Source organism: Fonsecaea erecta (genome assembly GCF_001651985.1).
Source record: "Fonsecaea erecta strain CBS 125763 chromosome Unknown Scaff6, whole genome shotgun sequence".
NCBI lineage: Eukaryota > Fungi > Ascomycota > Eurotiomycetes > Chaetothyriales > Herpotrichiellaceae > Fonsecaea > Fonsecaea erecta.
The window spans coordinates 402014-423830 of NW_017387249.1; the positions used below are offsets into that span (position 1 = coordinate 402014).

Below are 21817 nucleotides of genomic sequence, written 5' to 3' on the forward strand. Positions count from 1 at the left end.
AATCTCATCGTTTGGCTAGGCACATACATGTAATATATCCACAGTACGTCCAGTCTGCTCTAGGTTGGTATCCATTGTCTGTGATCCAGCATCCCCCAGCAGTCCCTAACAAGGCTCAATATTCTCTCCTGAATGGCCACAAACTCCCAATATCCTGTGCCCGATTGTCATGATTCCGCCTCTCCAACCCTTGCAAGCATCTCAGAAACATTACATGCGACCCTCAGATCTTGCCCAAGTACTGATCAAATATCTTCCTGATCTCCAGCGCACTCTTCTTCGGGTACCGTTTCTGGTCGTTCTCGTAGTCGACGTAGGTCACGCCAAAGCGAGTCTCGTACCCTTCAGCCCATTCGAAGTTACTGCGCATCCATGTATTAGCATCCACGGCTCGGCAATAGGAAGTGGCGGCACCTACTCCATGAGACTCCATGCCATGTATCCCCTACAGTCACATCCATCTTCCGCCACGGCCTCGGCCATGCTGGTGATGTAGCTCCGGAAATACTCGCACCGGAAATCATCCTCGAGGATCTCGTCCCGCGACAAGTCGTTCTCGCCTTTGATACTCGTGCCGTTCTCCGTCACGTAGATTTTCGGTCGTCCGTATCGGTCACTCAGCCACTTCATCAGTTTTCGGAACCCCGGCGCATGAGGCCGGAGCCAGAAACTTTGCGTCTCGGGTCCGATGCTGTTGCCATACTTGTCTTCGAAGAGGATCTCCAGATTCCCCGAGAAGTCGAGCGGATCGGCGGGACCTTCCTTGTGTTTGATGTAGTTGGCGCAGTAGTGATTCATCCCGTAGAAATCGTTGGAGCCCTTCATGAGCTCGCTTTCTTCTTCGCTGAACTTGGGCAGCCGGTCACCGAGCTGCTTGACCATCGATTCCGGATAGTGACCGAAGTACACGGGGTCGGCGAACCAGCAGATGGCGAACTCGATCTTGCGATCGCACGCTATCCGGTCCTGTTCGTCCTCGGGATCCCATGGCTCGGTCCAGTCGCCTGCATAATGTGAGATTGGTCCGCTCCAAACAGGAGACAGACAACTTACCGTTCAAGGTGATGCCAATCTCTCCTCCGTCCCGCGCCTTGAACTCTTCTCGGTAGATTTTGACCGCAGTGGCATGTGCCAGCAGGATGTGATGGCCAACTATCCAAGGTTCGGTAGATCCGTCGCCGTGGGCACTCCTCTTTCTGTCGCTGGAGCGACCGGGGGCGAATACACCGGCGTTGTATCCGAGGATCGCACTGCAGAATGGTTCGTTAAAGGTAATCCAGTGCTTGACCCGGCAGCCCATGGCCTCGAACATGACCCGTGCATAGTTGGCAAAGTCAGCAACGAACTCCTCCTTGTTCAAGAAGCCTCCGTAGCGCTTGTCGAGCTCGTCGGGCAGATCCCAGTGGAAAAGAGTGATGAAAGGCACAATGCCGGCCTCGAGCAGGTCATCGACGAATTTGACGTAGTATTGGAGCCCAGCCTCGTTGACCGGGTCATTGCGGCCACCTAAGGGGATGACCCGGGACCACGAGATGGAGAAACGATAGGCTCTGGCTCCAAGCTTCTTGAGCAGTTCGATATCCTGGGCGGTTCGGTGATACGAGTCACACGCAACATCTCCAGAGCTCCCGTCGGCAATCTTGCCGGGGATTTTGCAAAAGGTATCCCAAATTGAAGGGCCTCGGCCGTCTGCTGTAGCACCACCCTCAATCTGATATCTACACCAAGTTAGGATCAACATATGAATCGGTACAGGGGCCACCAACGCAGCAGTTGCAAAGCCCCAAAGAAAATCAGCAGGCAAACCCGCTCTCGGGGCAATGTCCTTGACCATCGCGGAAGGGACCGACGAGAATATCCAACGGAACAAATTAGATCCAAATAGACGGAGAAGCGAACCGAGTCGAGCCGAGCCGTGGGATGATGGATTGTCGTCTGTGTGTATCAAGTCGCGTGCATCGATCCTTTGTGTGACAGCACAGAGCAGAAAACCGTCGTTCCCTTGACCGGGACCATCCCTCCTATATTTGTAGGTGTCTACCTGGAGGACGGATGATCAAAACGCCATGGTTTATCCTGGTGGGAACCACCCTTTTTTTCCGCCTGCCAGAGTTGGGACGATGGAACGATCCACTGCATGGATGGGCGTTTCTACCGGATTGGTCGCGGACTGAGGCTTTCCGGCAAATGTCCTGTTGAACTTTGTGAGGTTTGGCTTCTGCTTGTTCGGCCTGCCGAACTTTAGCCTAACAGCCTGTAGTGTGCCCATCCATCCTCACGGTTGCTCTTCGGTTCGTTGCGACGTGGGACGTTGATCGGATTCGCCACACCTGGGTCTAGTGAGCCCCAAGTCAGTGTTCAGAAGGACGGTGGAGATAACAGGGACAACTCGGCCTTTCTGTACCTGATCCCGTCTCGTACCCCTCGTATTCAAAGGGGGAGAGAGAAAGAGAAGAGCACTGCCCGTGTCAGAATGTGCCTCGGTCACACACGGGGGAAATAGCGGGAGGAAGAATACTTCTGATTGTGAGTCTTGGGCACTTGCTCTGTGCTGACCATGGACAGATTGCACTGTCATCAATCATGCTGCAGATACAGCACAATCTGGTATACACAGTCCAGCATGCTCTCCTGTCCAGTTGTCGACCTACAGCTCCAGGAGAGCAGCTTACCGACGCCGAGAGAGCCTAAGACACCGTCGCATGAAGCCTTGCATTGAGCCATCCAGGAGGAGCCTCAAGCCCCAGGACATGCCTGTTCCAATAGAGCCCCCTGCAGAAGTATTCAAACAATGTACAAGGCCTTTTCGTCCCTACAACCAGGTCCTTATGCTGCCGAGAATCCTTCAGTCCGTCCCATGTGCCAGATCCCCGATGCTATAATCTTGTGCTAGTCCTGACAGGCAGTATATCCAGGACACCTCAATGTATAATAGTAGAAATTCACGGTCAATTCGCCCTAGCTCAGACCTTCGAATGCGTCTACCCAATGACCGCCGACAACTGCACGATGCTGTCCGGCACATCAGATATCCGTCTCATCTTCGCTCACGGGTTCCTTCATCCGCCAAGTGATGAACGCGGCTACCAGCGCCCCAAGCCCACCAATTCTCAGCGTCCATCCCACGCTGACATCGCCCGGCTCGTTTCGCGGCTTCTGAAGCAGCTTGAAGACGGCGCTGCTCATCAAGGTCGCCAGAATCTGCGGGGCGCTGATAGCCACGTTGTGGAGCCCGAGGATGATCCCAGCTTGGTCCTCCTGGTCTGCTTCTTTATCATCGATCTCGTCAAGGTCTTCTCCGTTCATGAGTCTCTGCCGTTGTCGCTTCCGCCTCGCCTCATCACGTCGAGAAATCTCGGCTGAGATCAATGCAAACGGTGCCCAAAGCGACAGTGACCATGATACACCGACCAGAGCAGTCATAATGGAAGCCGCCAGCGGTGTAGATATAAACACAGTACTCCACATGCACAGCGTGAAGAGAAGCTGAGACATGAGCCACGCTCGTCGCAGTGTTAACCCCGGAATTTGCAATCTATCCAACCATGGTCTCAAACCCCCAGAACTATGGTCTGACGATGTGCTCGCGACAGGGGTTGAGAGCGGCCGAGTGATGGACAGACCGGTATGGGACCGACTCGCTGCAGGGCGTTCGTTCCAAGGAAACTCTCGTGACCTCGTGCCGATAGGAGATGTCGGGGTGATGGGTCGCGTAAAATCTTCGGCATCCTCCGTCGCCTTAGCTTTGTACGTTGGCACGACCAAGAAAGGTAAGATGATATTGGACGCGAATGAGACGATAGCATAGGTAAGGAGCGCAAGTGTTCCAACTCGAGTAGCCTTGGCCCAAAACTTCTCTACTTCGTCATCCGAAAGACCAGGCTTCAGATGAGGATCGACGTACAGTTGACCAATGTAAGTCGTGATGTAGAAGAGGAAAGGAAACCAGCCCAACCAGTGAAAGAATTGTATTTCGCAGACCTTGCGAATTTGAGGCGGCAGTCGTTTGATGGAAGTGAAGACTTGTCTGAAAAAAGACAGCAACCCGCCTGATTCGTAGTCTGCCTTCGACGGAGGGTCGAGTTGCGGATTCCGCTCTTTGATGGCCAGGATGCTGATCAAGACAGTGGAACTGAGGGCTATGGATGCAAGAACAACCAGGACTTTGAATTGGGTGTTTCCAAAGAAGCGGAAATAACGGGGTAAATTCAGATATCCGAAAATATAGCCAAGCACGTTACCAACGCCTGTCATGCGTGACGCCCAGGCATTGGCCGACTCTTGTTGATGAGAGGGGGCGTTATCGACAATAAACGCACGGATCGCGGCTTGCACTGGTATACAGTCAGGTATAGCAAAGAAGTTGTCCCGGAACGCACTGACCGGTGTTAATGGAAAAGTCCAGACACCACATCATGATTGTGGCAAGAGCAATGGTCCCAGTCTTGTAGCCTCCGATATACTGAGCATTTGTGTCAAGGCCTCCAAGAACCCGGATAATGTCACGAGCGTATGCGAGAATCATTGAAGAAGCAACGGTGCCAAGCGTTCCCGCAATCATGAAGGGCTTCCTCTTGCCCCATGAGACTCGGCATCGGTCGCTCAAGATTCCGACATATGGTTGAACAAGGACGCCGGTCAAAGGCCCTGCAAGCCAAACAAACGCAAGCAGTGCTTTGCTCATCCCTAGAGAGAGGAGGTACGGTGACCCATTGGAGAGCTCGACAGACCAGACGATCTGAAGGCCTCCAATGCATAGGGTGAGTAAGACGAGGTACAGGGAATCTTTGGATTCCACTATAGACTCTTCATAGTCAATGGCCTCAGACATGGGTCGCCCGCCCGAGAGAAGGCCAGCCTCTGCCTGGCGCGGCTCCTGCGAATAGCGCCTCTGCTCACCAAGTGGATGCTCTGGAATGTCGTCATTATTCGAGGTTTTGCCGTCTCGAATCAGCGGTGAGCGCTCGCTGCTATCTGAGCTGTGATCACTACGGGTCATGAATATGTCGACCGTGATCCAGGAAGGAGTTCAATGTCTCGACAACGGTCGGAAAGGTTGTTGCGTAGAGGGCACGTGCTGAGCTCCGCGATGTCTTTCGATGGATATCTGAGGAGAGGCTTTCCAGTGGTGTCGTGGTTCAGGGTCACTCAAATCATTCTCGTCAAGGAGAGCCGCGAGCAGGAGAAGTCAAGAGAAGAGAAAGATTATGTCAAATAATAGATAATGTTGATGGAAAGGAGTCAAATGGTAAAAGGTCATGAAAATGAACCTGGATCATCAGATCAAGGTCATGCGAGGGGGCTGTTTTAACGGAACGGAAGAAGTTTGATCCGTCGGAATGAGCAGCTCTTTTGATTGGCTAACCGGCCGGGGCGATTTCGCATCGTCGAGCTGTCCCGATGCTGGCCGTTCAAGGCCTCACTGGCTGAAGGTTCAACCTGTCAAGGAAGCGCACGTCAGTCCTGTGCAGCCCAAAGACGCTCCAACACCAACAACTCCATCCAAGAAACCTCCATTGGACTTGTGGCACGAGCCTTGCCGCAGTCTGGCTCCTCGAGTGACGGCCGACCACGTAGAACGGCATTTCAGTGCCGACTCAAGGCGCAAACACCTACTCCTCGAATACAGCAAGTTGCGATCAACAACTCAATATGAAGCCGGTCGTGTCCGCCTTGAACGCATGGAGCTGGTCAGTCCCCTCCTTTTCTGGCGAGACATGTGTGATGGAGACTGCTAACCTTTCCACAGCACGGTTCTCTCCGTCTTTGCGATCGTCATCCTCTCAGTTATAGGGAGCCTGTTTGCGGTACGAGCCTGACCCGCCAGATGCGAAACAAAATCTCATAGGAAACTCATACTGATCGACTGGAACATGCAGAGGGATCACCACATGATGATGGGAATGGAAGAGGATCCTGAAGACGGCGGGGCTGTCGCGGCCTCTATATTTATTGCAGTGGCTGTATATGCTGTGAGTCTCCATCCGTTGGACTGCTATTTATGAGCTTCGTATTGACAAGAAGAGCAGGGCTTCCTGGTATTCTGCGGTTTTCAAGCTTGGCTGCATGTTCGAGCCAGTCGGCGGGGCGCTATATCACTATGATTTTACAGATTCTCTGAAACAAGGGAAATCAACCTGTTCAAGGAGCTAGGCATACTGACGGCGTAAGATTGGAGGTATCATGCGGGTTAGAGTCTCAACCGGATAACCCCTGTACGGGAGCTGGTCATTCAAGGCTCCCGGGGCAAGAGGTCATGTAGAATGTTATCACATGCGCTTTGCTCGCGGTGTCAAAAATACATGCACATATCCCCCTGAAGGCTCAATGCCTCTCCTTTCCGACCTCACTTAATCCGAACGCCTTCCTATCAGACCAGGTCCCGGTTGACGAACTGTGCATGCAACGACTTGCCCAACATAGCCGGGCTCCTCTCCACAACCACTCCAGCAGCTTCCAGTGCCGAGATCTTCGACTCGGCACCACCTTTTCCTCCACTAACGATAGCACCAGCATGTCCCATTCGGCGTCCTGGAGGGGCACTGATACCGGCGATAAAGCTGACCGCAGGCTTGTTCTTCTTGTTCTCGCTCTTTAGAAACTCCGCTGCGTCTTCCTCAGCGCTGCCTCCGATCTCGCCAATCATGATGATTCCTTCGGTCTCGTCGTCTTCCATGAAAACAGTGAGGCAGTCAATAAAGTTGGTGCCACTGAATGGATCACCACCAATACCCACGACCAAAGATTGTCCGAGACCTGCTTGGGTTGTTTGGTTGACCGCTTCGTATGTCAAGGTTCCTGATCTTGAGACGATTCCAACTCTTCCTCGTTTGTGGATGAAACCTGGCATGATGCCGATCTTACACTGGCCGGGCGCGATGATTCCAGGGCAGTTGGGGCCAACCAAACGGGTCTTGCTTTGGGTTTTTAGGGCGTCGGTGACTTTGAGCATGTCATGTTGAGGAATTCTGAGTTCGTCAGCAACGTAAAGGTCAGAATAAGAGTCGCCCTACCCTTCAGTAATGCAAACAACCAGCGGTATCTCGGCTTCAAGAGCTTCCATTATACCAGCTGCTGCTACCGGAGGCGGTACAAATATGACACTGGCAGTAGCTCCAGTCTCCTTTACTCCCTCGGAAACATTCTTGAAAACGGGTAGATCAAGATGCAAAGAACCAGCCTCTGTTTGCGATCAGTATGCTGTATCGCTGCGAAAAAGTCTGGGAGAGGCTCACTTTTCGGGTTCGTCCCACCTACAACCTTGGTTCCATACTCAATTGCCTGCTGAGCATGGAATGTGCCTTGCTTTCCCGTGAAGCCTTGATAGAGGACTTTGGTGTTGGCGTTGATTCTCAGGTTATTCCGCGTCTGGCTATAAGCAGAACTGGACGAGACGGTGGCATAGCTTCTTGACGTGGTGGTAGTCGCAGATCGCAGCGCCCGAGGAGCGCAGGTTTTGAAAGCCTGCATCTCTGGCGACGGCTGGAAGAGCAGGACTAAGGTCTGACTGAAAACCCGAAGATGGAGGAATTCGAGCGGGTGCGTCAATTGATTGATATCAGAGTTCCATCCTGCGGAGTAGGGAAGCTCCTGGGTGGCTACGTTGCCGAGTGTCATTTGAGCGCGTCATGGGAGTCATTTGAAATGAACGGTGAAGTATTCGACCTTCAACAGCATCAAGAGTCGACTTGCAACGACCAACGCAAGCACGCTTGACGTGGACAATTCGATGAATGGCTGGTGTCAATATCTGCCTTGGGGCCTCATTTGAGCTTCTACTACGTCGATATCTCTCCCAGCTCATAGAACTCGCCGTTAAAGGACTTTCACCATCAAACCGCACTGCAAGAATATTTCCTTCCGCCTCCCTGGCCCTGACAGGTTCAGGGGGACAATACTTTCCCTAAGAAGACACTGCCTGTGATGAGTGCTACTATAACAGTATGCGAAACATGCGTCATATTCTCTGGGGTGGTGAATGCCTGTTCTTGCATGGGCAGTACCACAAGAGATTGGGTTAAGCTGATTGATGAGATAAAGAAGACCGAAGCTGACCTCTCTGGGAAGCCACTTCAACAGCTGTGTTCTGCTCGGATGGACGCTCACAGCGCCATCGGGCAGCTGAGGCCACGATGGATCTAGCTAACCATGTCCCACGAAGACCTCCTTCTTATCTCTCGTTGACCACCCGAGAATGTCGACAAATGCCTGCCAACGCCAGATTTTCTGCCGTTATATTGTGTTGCACAATGCCCGCTAATCTCTCGTAGGGAATTCTGAGAGCCAGGCATTGCGCTCTTCCAGCTCTCCCCACTAGTCGAACACCAGAACGGCACATTGATCCTTTTAGCCCGCTAGGCGGACGAAACGGCTCTCTTGAGGTCCAGCTCATGCTGCTTCTGCCACTTCCGCGCATACCCAACGCCAAAACCGTGGTTGAAAACCTCTCGAATCTCCTCTAGAGACATGCCTTTGGTTTCCGCGAAGCAGAAGATCGAGAACAGGAACCCTAGAAAGCAGATGGCTGCATAGAAGCCGAACGCTCCGCTCGGGGTCAATCCTTTCATCATCGATAGGAAGGTCGAAGCAATGATAATATTCGTTCCCCAGCAGGTGACAGTCATGACCATGGTACCCATGGCACGTACCTCAAGCGGAAGACGCTCTGCTCCCATCCAGGAAACAGGAGCAACGCCAGTGCCGAAGAAGCCCACATAAAAGATGATTGTGACGAGTACCAAGATACCAGCCCAATTTACGCTGTTGGTCTCAAGGGTGAGATCCTTGGAGTTGATCGGAATGTAGTGGAAGGCAACGGCTGCGAGCACCAGAGCGAGAGACATGCCGAGCACGGTGAAGATGAGGATCCTCCGACGGCCAAAGCGGTCGACGATCACGAGGTTGATACAGCATCCCAGAAAATTGCATGCCCCGACCACAATGGACACGGCGACAGGCTTGTTGAAGCCGACAAGAGCGAATAGAGTGCCGCTGTAGTACCTGCAGGACAATCTTGTTAGGTGTATGCCACACAGCATATGAGAGAGGTCCGAGGCTTACATCAATGTGTTGAACCCGCATAGTTGGCTCACTCCCATCACGCAGCACGCGGTAAGCATGGCACGGAAGTTGGCGGGCACGACGTGCAGTTGTTTGTACGACCACCAGAGTGACTTGTGGGCCATCAGCTCAGTGGCTTGCTCCAGATCTTGCTGGATAGCTCGAATCTTGTCCTGACGCTGTTCTGAGGAAGAATGAGGATACAATCTCGCCAGCACTGTCTCAGCTTGCTCAAGCTTCCCGTGCGCTACCAGCTGCCGAGTGCTTTCCGGGCACCAAGGAAGGAACAAAGCGAGCGCAATGGCGGGAATCGCCCCGATAGCGACAACATATCGCCAGCCGCCAGACTTGACCTCGGCGAACCCAGCTCCGATACAGTACGCAATGAACTGGCCTCCTGTGATGTTGCAGGTTTGCATAGTGATCATGCGACCGCGATACTTGGCAGGGGCAATCTCAGATATATAGCTGTTGCCATGTCAGCTCGTCCTCAACGTGAGAGACGTGGGCTGAATTTGACTTCGAGTGCAAAGCAGGTTCCCAACGGAGGTCAAGACTTACAGAGGTACAACCATTGCGGCGCTTCCTGATTTGTTGTCAGCATTCGGTCATGGATGTCGGAGGACAGAGCTGTGGCGAGTCCTGTCACGGCGAATACATTTCCAGGAAGACTCACCGACACCTAGCCCAACAACGGCCCTTCCCACAGTCATTTGAGCGATGGTAAAAGCTGCGGCTTGAAGAATAGCGCCGACGACAAAGACTCCACAACCACAATATATTGAAATCTTGCGGCCATAGCGGTCAGCCGTCAAGCCAGCAAATATTGCGCCAATAAGAGCCCCTCCACTAGTGATCGATGTGATGAGTTCCTGCTCGCTTGACGATAAATTGTGCCCCAAGTCATCTCCAATTGTGACAAGGACACTGGAGATATACCCGGTGTCATATCCTGAGAAAGCCAGTGAGCAGGAATTTCAAACCTGACGAATAGTGAAGATCTATCATACCGAATAGGAAGCCGCCAACAGAGACACAAACTGCGATCAACCATACGACTCTGGAGGTTTGTGTATCTTCGATCGTGTTGAGAGCTGTGATCTCCTTCTCGAGAACATCCTCCTCATGAAGAGTAGTTTGGGCGCCCTTCTCGATCATCTCTTTCTCGTTCGCAGACATTGTTCTAATTGCAAAGGATCTGCTGAAGATGGTACATCCAAAGTCAAGACAGGTCTAGAGAATCCAACGGATCTCGAGACAAGGTTCGCCAGGAGCGTCGATGCAGGCGAAAGAAGTACAAGGACTCTGCGACCATGATTCCTTTATATCATTATCGAATATCTCCTCCAACTCGCGTGGCGTTCCCCACGGGGACTAAACGCGGCTTGTCGTCTGAACAAGTATATCCACATCTCAACAAAGGATTTTGTGGCATCAACTTCGACAATCGGCATACCGGCCTACGATTAGGGCAATGCTATTGGCAGGAACATATTCCGCTAGACCTACGGATGAAATTATGAAGCTTGTTTCGGGCGAAAGATTCCTCATATGACAACATCCCTCATCTGATGTAAAGGACCTGCCTGCATGACTAGTCGTTATGGTTTATATTGTTGTACTAACTCAAGCTATGCTACTGGCTGATTGTCGGTCGAACCTATGTCCAGCGAGACCTGTGGCCTAGGCCGATCTTCAAACATCTCTGGACCTCGGATGAAGGTGGTCACCCAAACCGATCGGCCGGACAGTGTTTCCTCGCCTCTCTGAATGGGACTTCACAAGACTTTACGGCATTGATACACTCAACCATAAAGAGGTTACCAGGAAAAGATCCACCCGGAGACTCGCCGCAGTGGAACTTCATTGCGAAAACTTGGTCATGGGGATTGAGGGCAGCCGATGCTTCCTCCGCAAATAGATTGACCCCAGTCCACCGGATAAGGGTCTGGTCCCGAAATATGGGGTCATGCATGACCGGCCGCCGTTTATTTGAAGCAAGTCTTCGCCGAAGTAGACTGCTAATTCTTGATGTCTCGCTGTGAAGGACGACAACCTCCGCCACGGAATATGAGTAACTATGCGCTCACAAGGATGGTGGGATTTCTCCCTGCTTCGCAAAACTGCAGCTAATGATATGATAGCCAGCGATGCCGTGAGAAGCATAGTAAATGTGAGTGGTATTCTACTGTGTGGTGGCTGGGACTTAAGCAGAACCCTAGGCATCATTGAGCATGGCATGCGCAGGTGTGAAAGCTGCGAGACCGCGGATGAGCCTTGCCTGCCGCCTCCCCGAAAACGAATTCGGCTGAAAGCTGTCCATTCCGTGATCGAACAACCCCGCTCTTCCGGACAGAGTGGCAGGGAGATATCTTTTGTTTACGGTGGTGATCATGTCTGGGTTGACTTCCGCACGCCTGGTGAGTCCCCTTACTGCTTGTCGTTTTCTTGCTCCGCATCAACGCTTGAGCTGACCCTAGTGTTCGAAGTCCAATTCGTACATGGTAACGACAATGACGAGGATTCAAGTGACGTTCAGTCTTCTGTTGCCATTGACGAAGATGAGGGAGCTTTCGCCCATCCCGTGAATGTGCACGTCGATGATGCAGAGACAGTTGGAGGTCCGATTATTGGAGCGGCAGTGGGCTCCTATGCGACCAAGAGGTCGTTGTCCTTTGGACGAACCAGCGCTTCTGGAACATCCCAGTTCGCTTCGTCTCCGACATATCTCGTCTCCCCAGTACAGCATCATTGTACCCCATCAAGCCAAATCCAGGTACTCTCACCCTCTACAAGTGCCGTTCTTTATGAGGCCAAGCCTCTTTGGCCATTGAACAACTTAGCAGAGGCTGAACTCCTCCGGCATTTTATAGACAATATCGGACCTCAACTGGACGTTACTGACCATGTGTGCCATTTCACAACGACTGTTCCGCAGAGAGCTGCCCATTGCCCCTTGCTGTTTTATGCCATTATTGCTGCCGCCTCCATCCATCGCAGTCGCGTTCAAGGACTACCAGACCAATTCTACGAAGAATATCAGGCAAAATGTATACGAATCTTGATTCGGTTTTTGGATGACCCTGACTATTCCCCCGATGAGAACTTCTTGGCAGCTATAGTCGTCCTGCGCAAGGGAGAAGAGATGTCAGGTAGGTGTTCGTTCGCTTTCATCCTCGTCCACTGCAGGACGTTGACCAGTGGTTGCAGATGAGGATCGCATGTGCCATCTGCTTGGCTCTTCTCGGGTCATTAATTCGGTTGGAGAGGTTGCTGCTAATGGGGGATTGGGAGAATCAGCTGCGTGGCTGGTGCTCAGACAAAGCATATACGTTTCATTGACAAGTAACACCCCTTTGAACGTCAACCTTGGCTGCTACAAAAGGTCGTCTGTCTTCCTCGGTCTCACGGACCACGCCTGGGCCAACAAAATCGTCTTCGTTTTCGCGGAGACTCTTGCATATTCAGCCAAAAGCAACGGACACGATCTTACCGATGTTGAGGATTGGCATACCCTGCAACACGCCGCCAAGCAGTGGTACCTCGACAAGCCCGACACTTTTCTGCCGGTCTTTGAGACTCCAATTGAAGAAGACGCACGGAACGAGCACACTACAAATGAGTTCCGAAATCCATTCCCAACGATATCGATGCTCCAAGCCCCTCATGTCATCGGGCTCATGTACTATCACCTGACCCTCATTCTGCTTGCTCTAAGCGACCCGACCAACACGGCTCGGTGGAGGGGTCTCGATAGCATACGGTTGTGGCGAGAAATGGAGCAAAAGGTCCGGGTTGATCTCAAGCGCTGCATTGGTCTCGCCATCAGCAATCCCCATGTAGTAGCAGCCAATTTTGAGGCTTCACACATCTTGTACGCATGTGGACATTGTCTCAATTCTCCCGGAGAGCAAGAAGCAGCTGTCGACTTTCTCCGCAGCGTTCGAGTCAAGCTCGGTTGGGGGATCGACCATATAATCGACCGCTTGAAAAGACATTGGGCTAGCATGCAGTGAAAAGAAGCCGCATTTCCGAGGGAGACCTTTCATCTGCTCACATCAAGGCGCTATACCATAATCCCTGCCTGTGTAGCCGGTCGATTTTGCCCGTACCCCTGACACCAGAGAATGTCATGGTTTGAGGCAATGAGTCTGTTATTAAACCTGGAAGCCGAAACAATTGTTCTTCCTTGGGATCAGCGACCGCCGAGTTCCGAGACGCTGTTTGAGGAAAGATCTACCCGCCCTCATACGCTCGTTGATTTCCTCATCCGATTGAGGGAAGAATTGTGCGGTCCCACTCCTCACAGAGTTCTCTTCTTGTCCTCTTTAAGCACCAAACGGAAGTCTGAGAAATGGAGCGGCAAACTGCAAAGGGTGGTGATGCCGCCCAGTTATCCAGCATTTGTTCCCCATTGATCCCAAGGATCCTATTGATCCCATTGTTGCCAGTTCAATCCACATGGACTGCGCTGCCCCTCATTGCAGTGCAACAAAATGGCATCAGCAGCCATTCACGGCAATATGGAGGCTGCCTTGGCTCTTGGAGGGAGAGAGATAAAGGTGAGAAGAAACGCTGAGCCGCGCTGCTGCTGCACCGCAGACGAGTCTTGAGTCTTGTAAGAGATTGAAATTGTTCACGCCCAAGTTCGTTCTACTGCTCCAGCTTGGCTCTTCGTGTTTGAGGATCGCCAGAATGGGGTTCTCGTCCCTTCCATATGCTGCTTTTCTGGTAGCGTCCTTGTTCGTTTACTTTGTTGCATGGCCGCTGGTAGGATATTTCCGCGACCCGAAAGGTATGCTACTGGATTTGATCTTTGATGTGTACATGGAGAGTGCACAGCTGACAACGGCACAGGATTGCGCAAATTCCCCAACATGTCGATGTTTTCAGGAGTCAGCTCCATTCCAATGATGATCCTGGCCCATACTGGTGCGAGGTCGACGCATCTGACGGAAATGCACAAGAAATATCCTGTGATCCGCGTTGCTCCCAATACTCTTTCATACGGGGACGTTAGAGCTATCAAGGATATATATGGCCACAACACTCCTTGCATCAAGGATCCTTCTTATGTCCTCTTTTCGGGCAGCCATTTTCACCTGGCCGATGTGATAGACCGCAACGACCATGGCCGTAAACGCAAAGTCCTGTCATCAGCATATGCGATCAAGAATCTCGAGCAATGGGAGCATAAAGTGGCTGACAAGATGAGCCGGGTCATTAAGCATTTCGATCAATGCTGTACTACGCCCCTGCAACAGAGCGAGAGAATGCCGGCCCCAGAAGACGTCAACCTGGATTTTCGCGCGTGGATGAACTTCTTCAGTCTTGACGCCATTTCCGATATAGGTCTTTCGGATCCGCTCGGCTTTCTCGACAAAGGTCATTCGCGCATGGTCGCTCGCCGGACAGATGGAACGCAGTATGAAGCGGACATGCGGGACTGCCTGTATAAAATGGCCCACAAACAGTCTCTTCTTATCTGGCCATATGCATGGTACCCGTTCCTTAACAAGATTGCCGATATAATCCCTTTCTATGGTCGAATGGGTGCCCTACATCGACAATGGGAGGGAATCCCGCTGGAACTCGCAGCTCGCCGCCTAGAGCGCTATCAACGAGGTGAGAAGCTTGACGACTTTTTCCAAGCACTTATGGAGGACAAGAGCTCTCGTCCGAACAATCTCGAATGGGGCGAGATAGTGGCTGAAGTCAGCATCATGCTGAACGCTGGATCGGTAACCACGGCCATCGCGATAACGAACGTGATGTTCCAACTGCTCAAGAATCCAGAGTGTCTACGCAAAGTCAGAGAAGAGATCGACGCTGCCCTAGACGCCGATGAGGATGAAGACAGCGAGTCTGCGCGGGGCTACTACGAAGACGGAGTCATTGCGTATGACCGGCTCAAACACCTGCCCTACCTCCGTGCTTGCCTTGACGAATCTCTCCGCCTGTTCCCTCCGACAGTACACGGATTGCTGCGACTGACGCCTCCAGAAGGCATGAGAATCGTGGATGATTTCATTGCAGGCGGAGTATCGGTGATGATGTCCGCCTTGACGGCTCACCGGGATCCTAACATCTTCCCTCAGCCGGAAAAGTACATCCCGGAGCGATGGCTGGGGGAATCGGGCAAGGCACTCCAACCGTATTTCCTGGCATTCAGTGCAGGGGCAAGAGGCTGTATTGGGCGCAACATCAGCTATTTGGAACAGACGGTGGCCATGGGGACATTGTTGAGAAGATACGACTTTGCCTTGAAAAGCCCTGACTGGGAGATCGAGAGGCTGGAGACGCTGAACTGGATTTTGGGTGAGATGCCAGTCAAGGTTTGGAGGAGGAAACGGGAGAAGCAACTTTGTGAATTGGACCTGCCAATGTAATCTGTAACGCGAGTCTAGTCCATGGGGAACAAATTTCTGAGAGGCTTGTAGACTGCCCAGCCTGGAGAGGCCTCATTTGAACGTGCCATGGTATATGTTAGAGCAGCAGTGAGGCGAGTATCTTGAACTGGTGCGTTCGATATCTCTACCTTCCCAGAAGCAGATTCGATTCCTCAGCTTGAACTTTTGTAAATATATTGGAAGCGATCGAAAAAGGAGTTTGCACCCTCGCGGAACAATGTTTGTCCGGATGCCAAGGCTGAATTGTATTCAAAGTGATATCTAATTTTCGAGCCTCGACGACATTTTTGAACGTTTTTGAGTCCCCAGGAGAGTCAACTTTCCTTAATTTGACGGCTCCGTGAACCGGAACTGCGACATGGCGACGGAGACGGTGCTCAGGACCAAAGTCAAGACCGGCAAGAATGAAAAACTCCCTCCAGAAAATGTCCGATTTATGCAAGCATGTAATGACATTGCACGGGCTCTCGTTCAAGAATATGAAGCCAGTCTGGATGAGACCAAGCCCAAGAAAGATGTCAACCTCAATCGACTGAGAGGTGATGTTGCCAAAAAGCACCGGCTAAGCACCCAGCCTCCCTTGACCGCGATTCTGGCGGCCGTTCCCCCAGAGTTCAAGAAACACCTTATGCCCAAGCTGATTGCGAAACCGGTAAGAACAGCCTCTGGGATTGCTGTGGTTGCCGTCATGTCAAAGCCGCATCGATGTCCGCACATTGCCTGGACTGGGCATGCTTGCGTCTACTGCCCAGGCGGTCCTGACTCCGACTTCGAATACTCGACCCAGTCTTACACAGGTTACGAGCCCACGTCCATGCGGGCTATCCGTGCGCGATATGATCCATTTGAACAGGCACGCGGGAGAGTCGATCAGATCAAGTCTCTCGGACATAGCGTGGACAAAGTCGAGTTCATCATCATGGGCGGAACATTCATGTCATTGCCGCAGGATTACCGAGATCACTTCGTCGCGCAATTACACAATGCATTATCGGGCTACCAGACCGATAATGTGGACGAGGCAGTCATGGCAGGAGAGATGTCCAGTATCAAGTGCGTTGGAATCACTATCGAAACAAGGCCCGACTTTGGACAGATCGACCACCTTTCTGACATGCTAAGATATGGCTGTACTCGACTTGAGCTTGGTGTCCAGTCTTTATATGAGGACGTGGCCCGAGACACCAACCGCGGTCACACGGTCGCTGCAGTTGTGGAGGCGTTCAAGTTTTGCAAAGATGCCGGATTCAAGGTTGTTTCGCATATGATGCCCGACTTACCTAACGTTGGTATGGAGCGCGATATCTTTCAGTTCCAGGAATATTTCGAGAACCCCGACTTCCGAACCGATGGCCTGAAGATCTACCCGACGCTCGTAATCCGTGGTACAGGACTTTACGAGTTGTGGCGCACAGGTCGGTTCAAGAATTATACCCCGAATGCCCTGGTGGACCTGGTTGCTAGAATTCTGGCGCTGGTTCCTCCTTGGACGAGGATTTACCGTGTACAGCGAGACATCCCCATGCCCTTGGTCACGTCTGGGGTCGAGAATGGCAATCTCCGGGAGCTTGCATTGTCGCGAATGAAGGATTTCGGCACGACATGTCGAGATGTTCGAACACGGGAAGTCGGCATCAACGAGGTGAAGAACAAGATTCGCCCGTCACAGGTGGAACTTGTGCGGAGGGACTACATGGCAAATGGTGGTTGGGAGACCTTCCTCGCCTACGAAGATCCCAAGCAAGATATCCTTATTGGCCTGCTGAGGTTGCGCAAATGCTCCGATACACACACATTTCGACCAGAGCTGACGGGGCAACCAACGAGCATTGTTCGCGAGCTTCATGTGTACGGTTTGGCAGTTCCTATCCACGGTCGCGAGAAGAGCAGGTTCCAGCACCAAGGCTATGGAACTCTGCTGATGAAAGAAGCCGAAAAAATTGCCCGGGACGAACATGGCAGCGAGAAACTCAGCGTCATCAGCGGCGTTGGCGTCAGGAGTTACTACAAACGTCTTGGATATACATTGGATGGCCCATATATGAGCAAGATGCTCAGTTTCGATGACGATGAACCCGAAGACTGAATGGACAGCGAGGTTGACTAGCCGGTACAAAAGCCCAGGTTTCAATTTCCTCCAGCAACATCTGCTCCAGGGACCTTCCCCCGCCCCCGAGACTGCAGGTAGTCTATTTTCAGGGCGAAATACGGCAGCCTCTTATTCAAACTCGCGGGTTGTTGCACGGAGCCCAGCGTCCGGTCCAGGCCACTAAGAGCACTGCTCTCACAGTCGAGTGGACGCTAACTAAGTCGATAATCGGTGGTGTTGGAAGCATACGGGAGAGATTGTATATGTCCGCGGCCCCCTTACGTTCCTCAAGGAACCCTTCGATCGGGAGGGATCATCTCTGGACTACTGCTTGATCGTCCTGGTACGTGTAACCCCGCGGAGTGAAACGAGGAGATATGTCGGACATGTATTTTCTACCGAGTGGCGTCCGATAAGCGATAAGCACAACGGAACAAATCACGTCATTCAGACTTTTTCTCTTTTCTCTCAAATTTCCCTCTTGGGAATTCTTGGGTCTTTGGTCTTTTTGGTCTTTTTGCCAACAGACATAATGAAGTGACGATCCACCATAATTCGTGTTTCCTTTCTCTCTCTCTTCTTTTTGCATGGCCATGGCGTCTTGGTATTATATTGCTTGACTTCTTAAAAGCCTCGTCGTCTCCCACGTACCCCCATTCCCCAACTGGCAGGGTGTCCCGCCATGTTTACACCGGCCTTGCTCACGGCGCATAACTGCGTCGGACACGTCCATCTGATCCTCGGTTCTGGACCTCTTGCTGCCGCACGGTGCACAAAATCCCTCGAGGTTGGCGCTCGACCGGTCGTTGTGTTCCCAGACACCGAGCAACCCCACTTCACGCTTGCTGCAGCCATTGAGCAGGGTCGAGTGTCCTGGATTCGACGGGACTTTGAAGAGCAGGACCTGAAGACATGGGGAAGAGAAGATGTAGACGGCTATGTGGACGCGGTGTTTGTCACTCTCCCGGTGAAAGACCCTCGCAGCTCTCAGGTGTCCAGCCTCTGCAAGCGCATGCGGATACCGGTCAATGTCGTGGATGCGCCAAATCTGTGCACCTTCACGCTCTTGTCGACGTACTCAGATGGCCCACTCCAAATTGGTATAACCACATCGGGCAACGGCTGCAAGCTGTCGTCGCGCATTCGACGTGAGATTGTGGCCACCCTGCCTCCCAAGTTTGGTGCTGCTGTCGAGAGACTTGGAACCGTGCGGAGACGGATATGGGCAGAGGACTACAAGTTGAACGCCTCGAATCCCGCAGAGGTACCCGATGCTGAAGGTGAAGATGAAGAAGCGGCGGCGCAGAAACACACCTTCAACTTATTGGTGAAGGAGGACGATCGGGATCCAGCTGTTTTGCGCACTCGTCGTATGAGATGGCTCTCGCAGATATGCGAGTACTGGCCCCTCAGTCGACTTGCTGCAGTCACCGACGCCGACGTGGCTACGATTCTGGAAGCCTACAGAACCACGGCTCAAACTCCCGCCCCTGGTGGTGACAATACCTCGAGTCTACTCCCGCCGCTACCTCATCGCAGAGGCACGATAACTTTGGCGGGATCCGGCCCGGGGCATCCCTCTCTGCTGACGATTGCCACCCGGACAGCCATCGAGACAGCCCATGTCATTTTGGCCGACAAGCTTGTTCCTGCTGAGATCCTAGCTCTCATCCCTCGGAGGACGCCTGTCCATATCGCCCGAAAGTTCCCCGGCAACGCGGACGCAGCACAGGAGGAGATGCTGCAGATGGGGCTCGAGGCCATTCAACAAGGGAAGGATGTGCTCCGACTGAAGCAAGGTGATCCTTATTTGTACGGTCGCGGCGCCGAAGAGGTGACGTTCTTTCGGGAGCGGGGGTTCGAGGTCAGGGTGATACCTGGCATCACGAGCGCCCTCTCGGCACCCTTATTCGCGGATGTCCCAATAACTCACCGAGCTGTTGCCGACCAAGTTGTCATCTGTACCGGCACCGGGAGAAAGGGAGCTGCGCCCGAACCACCATCGTACAGAAAGACCAAGACCGTGGTATTCCTGATGGCGCTGCACAGATTGGAGAGTCTGGTCAAAAGTCTGACGCAAGCTTCGGACGATCTGCACCGGGAAGCGACTGGACGAGTCCTCTGGCCCTCGAGCACACCGTGTGCAGTGGTTGAACGAGCTAGCTGTCCAGATCAGAGGGTGATCCGGTCGACTCTGCAGCATGTCTGTCAGGCCGTGGAGGAGGAAGGATCTCGACCACCGGGCTTGCTAGTGGTGGGCCATTCTTGCGAAGTCTTGTACAAGCCCGATCAAGACAAGAGATGGAGAGTTGAAGAAGGATATAGAGGTCTGGAAGCCAGCGGAGCCGCTGCTTCGGAGTTAGATATACTCAAAGCGTTGGGAAATGTGCCCTCGACGGAGATCAAGGAGCGGCCCAGGGTCGATGGGAACCCGCATCCTGCTCTGACGACGTGATGGAAGGAACTTGTTTTGTCTATATCTGTCAAAGCATCTTTTGGTCGGTAGAGAAGCTAGCGCGATTGGATAGACAAAAGAATAGCGAGATACATGTTTCCGGTGGGAGACGTGTTCGTTTTTCTCACTTCCTGACCGGCAGAAGGAATGTACCACAATATACCACAAAGCAAGAGGTTTCTATCTTCTAATTACCTCTGTATGAAACTGCATATGAGCACGAAGCTCTTATATAGCCGAAGTTTATCCTTGCCCCCTGTTTGGAGCATTGGCCTCACCGTCTCGAGCTGCTGAGCACAACTGAAGCTGGTTTCATTCCGTTCCGTAAGCTTCATCCTGCAATACACTGGCTGCATCAAGGCATGGTCCCGCTAGAGCGGCAACGGTAACCACAGGTATCTAACGTGGCCCAGAGCTCTCGGATTCACTACCTGTCCGTCTGCCCGGGTAGTGTTGTCTGGTTGAATCACACTGTGAGCAACATGTCACAGCCACAACCTGGCGTGATCCCCTATGGCTCCAGCATCATCCACTCCGAGCCCGTCGACATAGCCCGACCTATCAACCTCGACAACATCCGGGGCAAAACAATTGTCATCACGGGAGGTGCTTCGGGATTTGGTGCAGCCTGCTTCCGAGAATGGGCCTCTCACGGGGCCAACGTGATCATCGGGGACATCAACGAGAGAGCCGGTACCGAGCTGGTCGCCCAGGTGCGGCAGTCTACGGGGAACCAGAACCACCATTTCCTCCCTCTCGACGTGACGAGTTGGCCGAGCCAGGCTGCCTTCTTCAAACAAACCGCACGGCTGAGTCCTCATGGCGGGATCGACCATGTCATGGCGAACGCTGGCGTGGCCGACGCACCGGAGCAGCAGCTCTTTGAGGAGCCGCCGGACTATACGAAGATGGACGATAGCACTCCGCCCAGGCCGCCCATGCGGACGCTGGACATCAATCTCAATGGCGTGCTGTATACGACGCACTTGGCCATATCATATTTGTCCCGCAACCCGGGGAGCGAGAAGTGCCAGGCCGGTAAGCATTCAGGGACGCGAGATCGACACCTGATCCTCGTTTCCTCCATTGCTGGGCTGGCGGGCCTACCGGGACAGTCACTCTATACGGGAGCGAAACACGGTGTGGTGGGGGCGTTCCGGGCACTGAGACTCACGGTCCCTTTGACGAGTGGAGTCAGAGTAAACATGATCAACCCATGTGAGCCTACCTGAGCCTCGACGGTACAGTTACAAGGTGCACGCATTGCTAATTGCAGGGTATAGATTTCGTCGACACCCCGATTCTTGGGCCCCTCGGCGCTCTCGTCCTCGCGGGAGGCGGAATGGCCAAGATCGAATCGGTGGTCGATGCCACGACGCGCCTCGTGGCGGACCAAGGCATCATCGGCCGAGCACTCGTGATAGCCACCAAGACTGCTGAGAAAGATGCGAAGCTGATGGGCCTCGAGCGAGCCGTCGAGGATCAGGCGGTCTGGGACTGCTACGCGGACGACTTCGAGCAGACTGACCTATTTACGAGACGGATCATTGGGGTCACGAACCTGGTGACGCAGGCCCGGGGATGGGTGGGCATGTGGACGGATGTAGGGAATAACTTGTCCAAGAAGCTGTGGAGGGCATTAGGATACTGAGCAACTCGTATAGATATACTCGGTACATTATATAAATTACGCACAGACTCGAAAGAGAACTAAAGTAGACGTAGATAGAATAGTCTATCTATTCATCTATCTATCTATCTATCTAACGATATAAATTACGTTTAGAGGGGATCGAGATTCAC

At 52.7% G+C, this 21817-nt stretch overlaps 10 protein-coding genes across 10 annotated transcripts; 6 read left to right on the top strand and 4 right to left on the bottom strand.

Annotated features, from left to right (window-relative positions):
- Window positions 1-223: 223 nt before the first annotated feature.
- On the bottom strand, window positions 224-1834 carry AYL99_07171 (hypothetical protein; the record flags this gene model as incomplete). The annotated part of the gene is made up of 4 exons (XM_018838680.1): window positions 224-362; window positions 419-1004; window positions 1054-1718; window positions 1767-1834. 4 exons carry the CDS (start codon window positions 1832-1834, stop codon window positions 224-226), a joined length of 1458 nt encoding a protein of 485 aa, XP_018691448.1.
- Window positions 1835-3024: 1190 nt separating this feature from the next.
- Window positions 3025-4831, bottom strand: AYL99_07172 (hypothetical protein; the record flags this gene model as incomplete). The annotated part of the gene is made up of 2 exons (XM_018838681.1): window positions 3025-4334; window positions 4384-4831. 2 exons carry the CDS (start codon window positions 4829-4831, stop codon window positions 3025-3027), a joined length of 1758 nt encoding a protein of 585 aa, XP_018691449.1.
- Window positions 4832-5652: 821 nt separating this feature from the next.
- AYL99_07173 (hypothetical protein) lies at window positions 5653-6104 on the top strand (the record flags this gene model as incomplete). Its single annotated transcript, XM_018838682.1, has 4 exons — window positions 5653-5690; window positions 5750-5807; window positions 5880-5972; window positions 6030-6104. The coding sequence occupies 4 exons, from the start codon at window positions 5653-5655 to the stop codon at window positions 6102-6104; spliced, it is 264 nt and encodes an 87-aa protein (XP_018691450.1).
- A 266-nt stretch (window positions 6105-6370) lies between these two features.
- Window positions 6371-7617, bottom strand: AYL99_07174 (succinyl-CoA ligase [ADP/GDP-forming] subunit alpha, mitochondrial; the record flags this gene model as incomplete). The annotated part of the gene is made up of 3 exons (XM_018838683.1): window positions 6371-6968; window positions 7014-7182; window positions 7236-7617. 3 exons carry the CDS (start codon window positions 7615-7617, stop codon window positions 6371-6373), a joined length of 1149 nt encoding a protein of 382 aa, XP_018691451.1.
- Window positions 7618-8354: 737 nt separating this feature from the next.
- On the bottom strand, window positions 8355-10239 carry AYL99_07175 (hypothetical protein; the record flags this gene model as incomplete). Its single annotated transcript, XM_018838684.1, has 5 exons — window positions 8355-9000; window positions 9061-9528; window positions 9622-9646; window positions 9737-10012; window positions 10071-10239. The coding sequence occupies 5 exons, from the start codon at window positions 10237-10239 to the stop codon at window positions 8355-8357; spliced, it is 1584 nt and encodes a 527-aa protein (XP_018691452.1).
- Window positions 10240-11299: 1060 nt separating this feature from the next.
- On the top strand, window positions 11300-13076 carry AYL99_07176 (hypothetical protein; the record flags this gene model as incomplete). Its single annotated transcript, XM_018838685.1, has 3 exons — window positions 11300-11480; window positions 11541-12212; window positions 12271-13076. The coding sequence occupies 3 exons, from the start codon at window positions 11300-11302 to the stop codon at window positions 13074-13076; spliced, it is 1659 nt and encodes a 552-aa protein (XP_018691453.1).
- A 679-nt stretch (window positions 13077-13755) lies between these two features.
- On the top strand, window positions 13756-15449 carry AYL99_07177 (hypothetical protein; the record flags this gene model as incomplete). The annotated part of the gene is made up of 2 exons (XM_018838686.1): window positions 13756-13855; window positions 13918-15449. The coding sequence occupies 2 exons, from the start codon at window positions 13756-13758 to the stop codon at window positions 15447-15449; spliced, it is 1632 nt and encodes a 543-aa protein (XP_018691454.1).
- Window positions 15450-15828: 379 nt separating this feature from the next.
- AYL99_07178 (elongator complex protein 3) lies at window positions 15829-17556 on the top strand (the record flags this gene model as incomplete). Its single annotated transcript, XM_018838687.1, has 1 exon — window positions 15829-17556. One exon carries the CDS (start codon window positions 15829-15831, stop codon window positions 17554-17556), a length of 1728 nt encoding a protein of 575 aa, XP_018691455.1.
- A 685-nt stretch (window positions 17557-18241) lies between these two features.
- On the top strand, window positions 18242-20014 carry AYL99_07179 (uroporphyrinogen-III C-methyltransferase; the record flags this gene model as incomplete). The annotated part of the gene is made up of 1 exon (XM_018838688.1): window positions 18242-20014. One exon carries the CDS (start codon window positions 18242-18244, stop codon window positions 20012-20014), a length of 1773 nt encoding a protein of 590 aa, XP_018691456.1.
- A 482-nt stretch (window positions 20015-20496) lies between these two features.
- Window positions 20497-21665, top strand: AYL99_07180 (hypothetical protein; the record flags this gene model as incomplete). Its single annotated transcript, XM_018838689.1, has 2 exons — window positions 20497-21232; window positions 21298-21665. 2 exons carry the CDS (start codon window positions 20497-20499, stop codon window positions 21663-21665), a joined length of 1104 nt encoding a protein of 367 aa, XP_018691457.1.
- Between the last annotated feature and the right edge of the window lie 152 nt (window positions 21666-21817).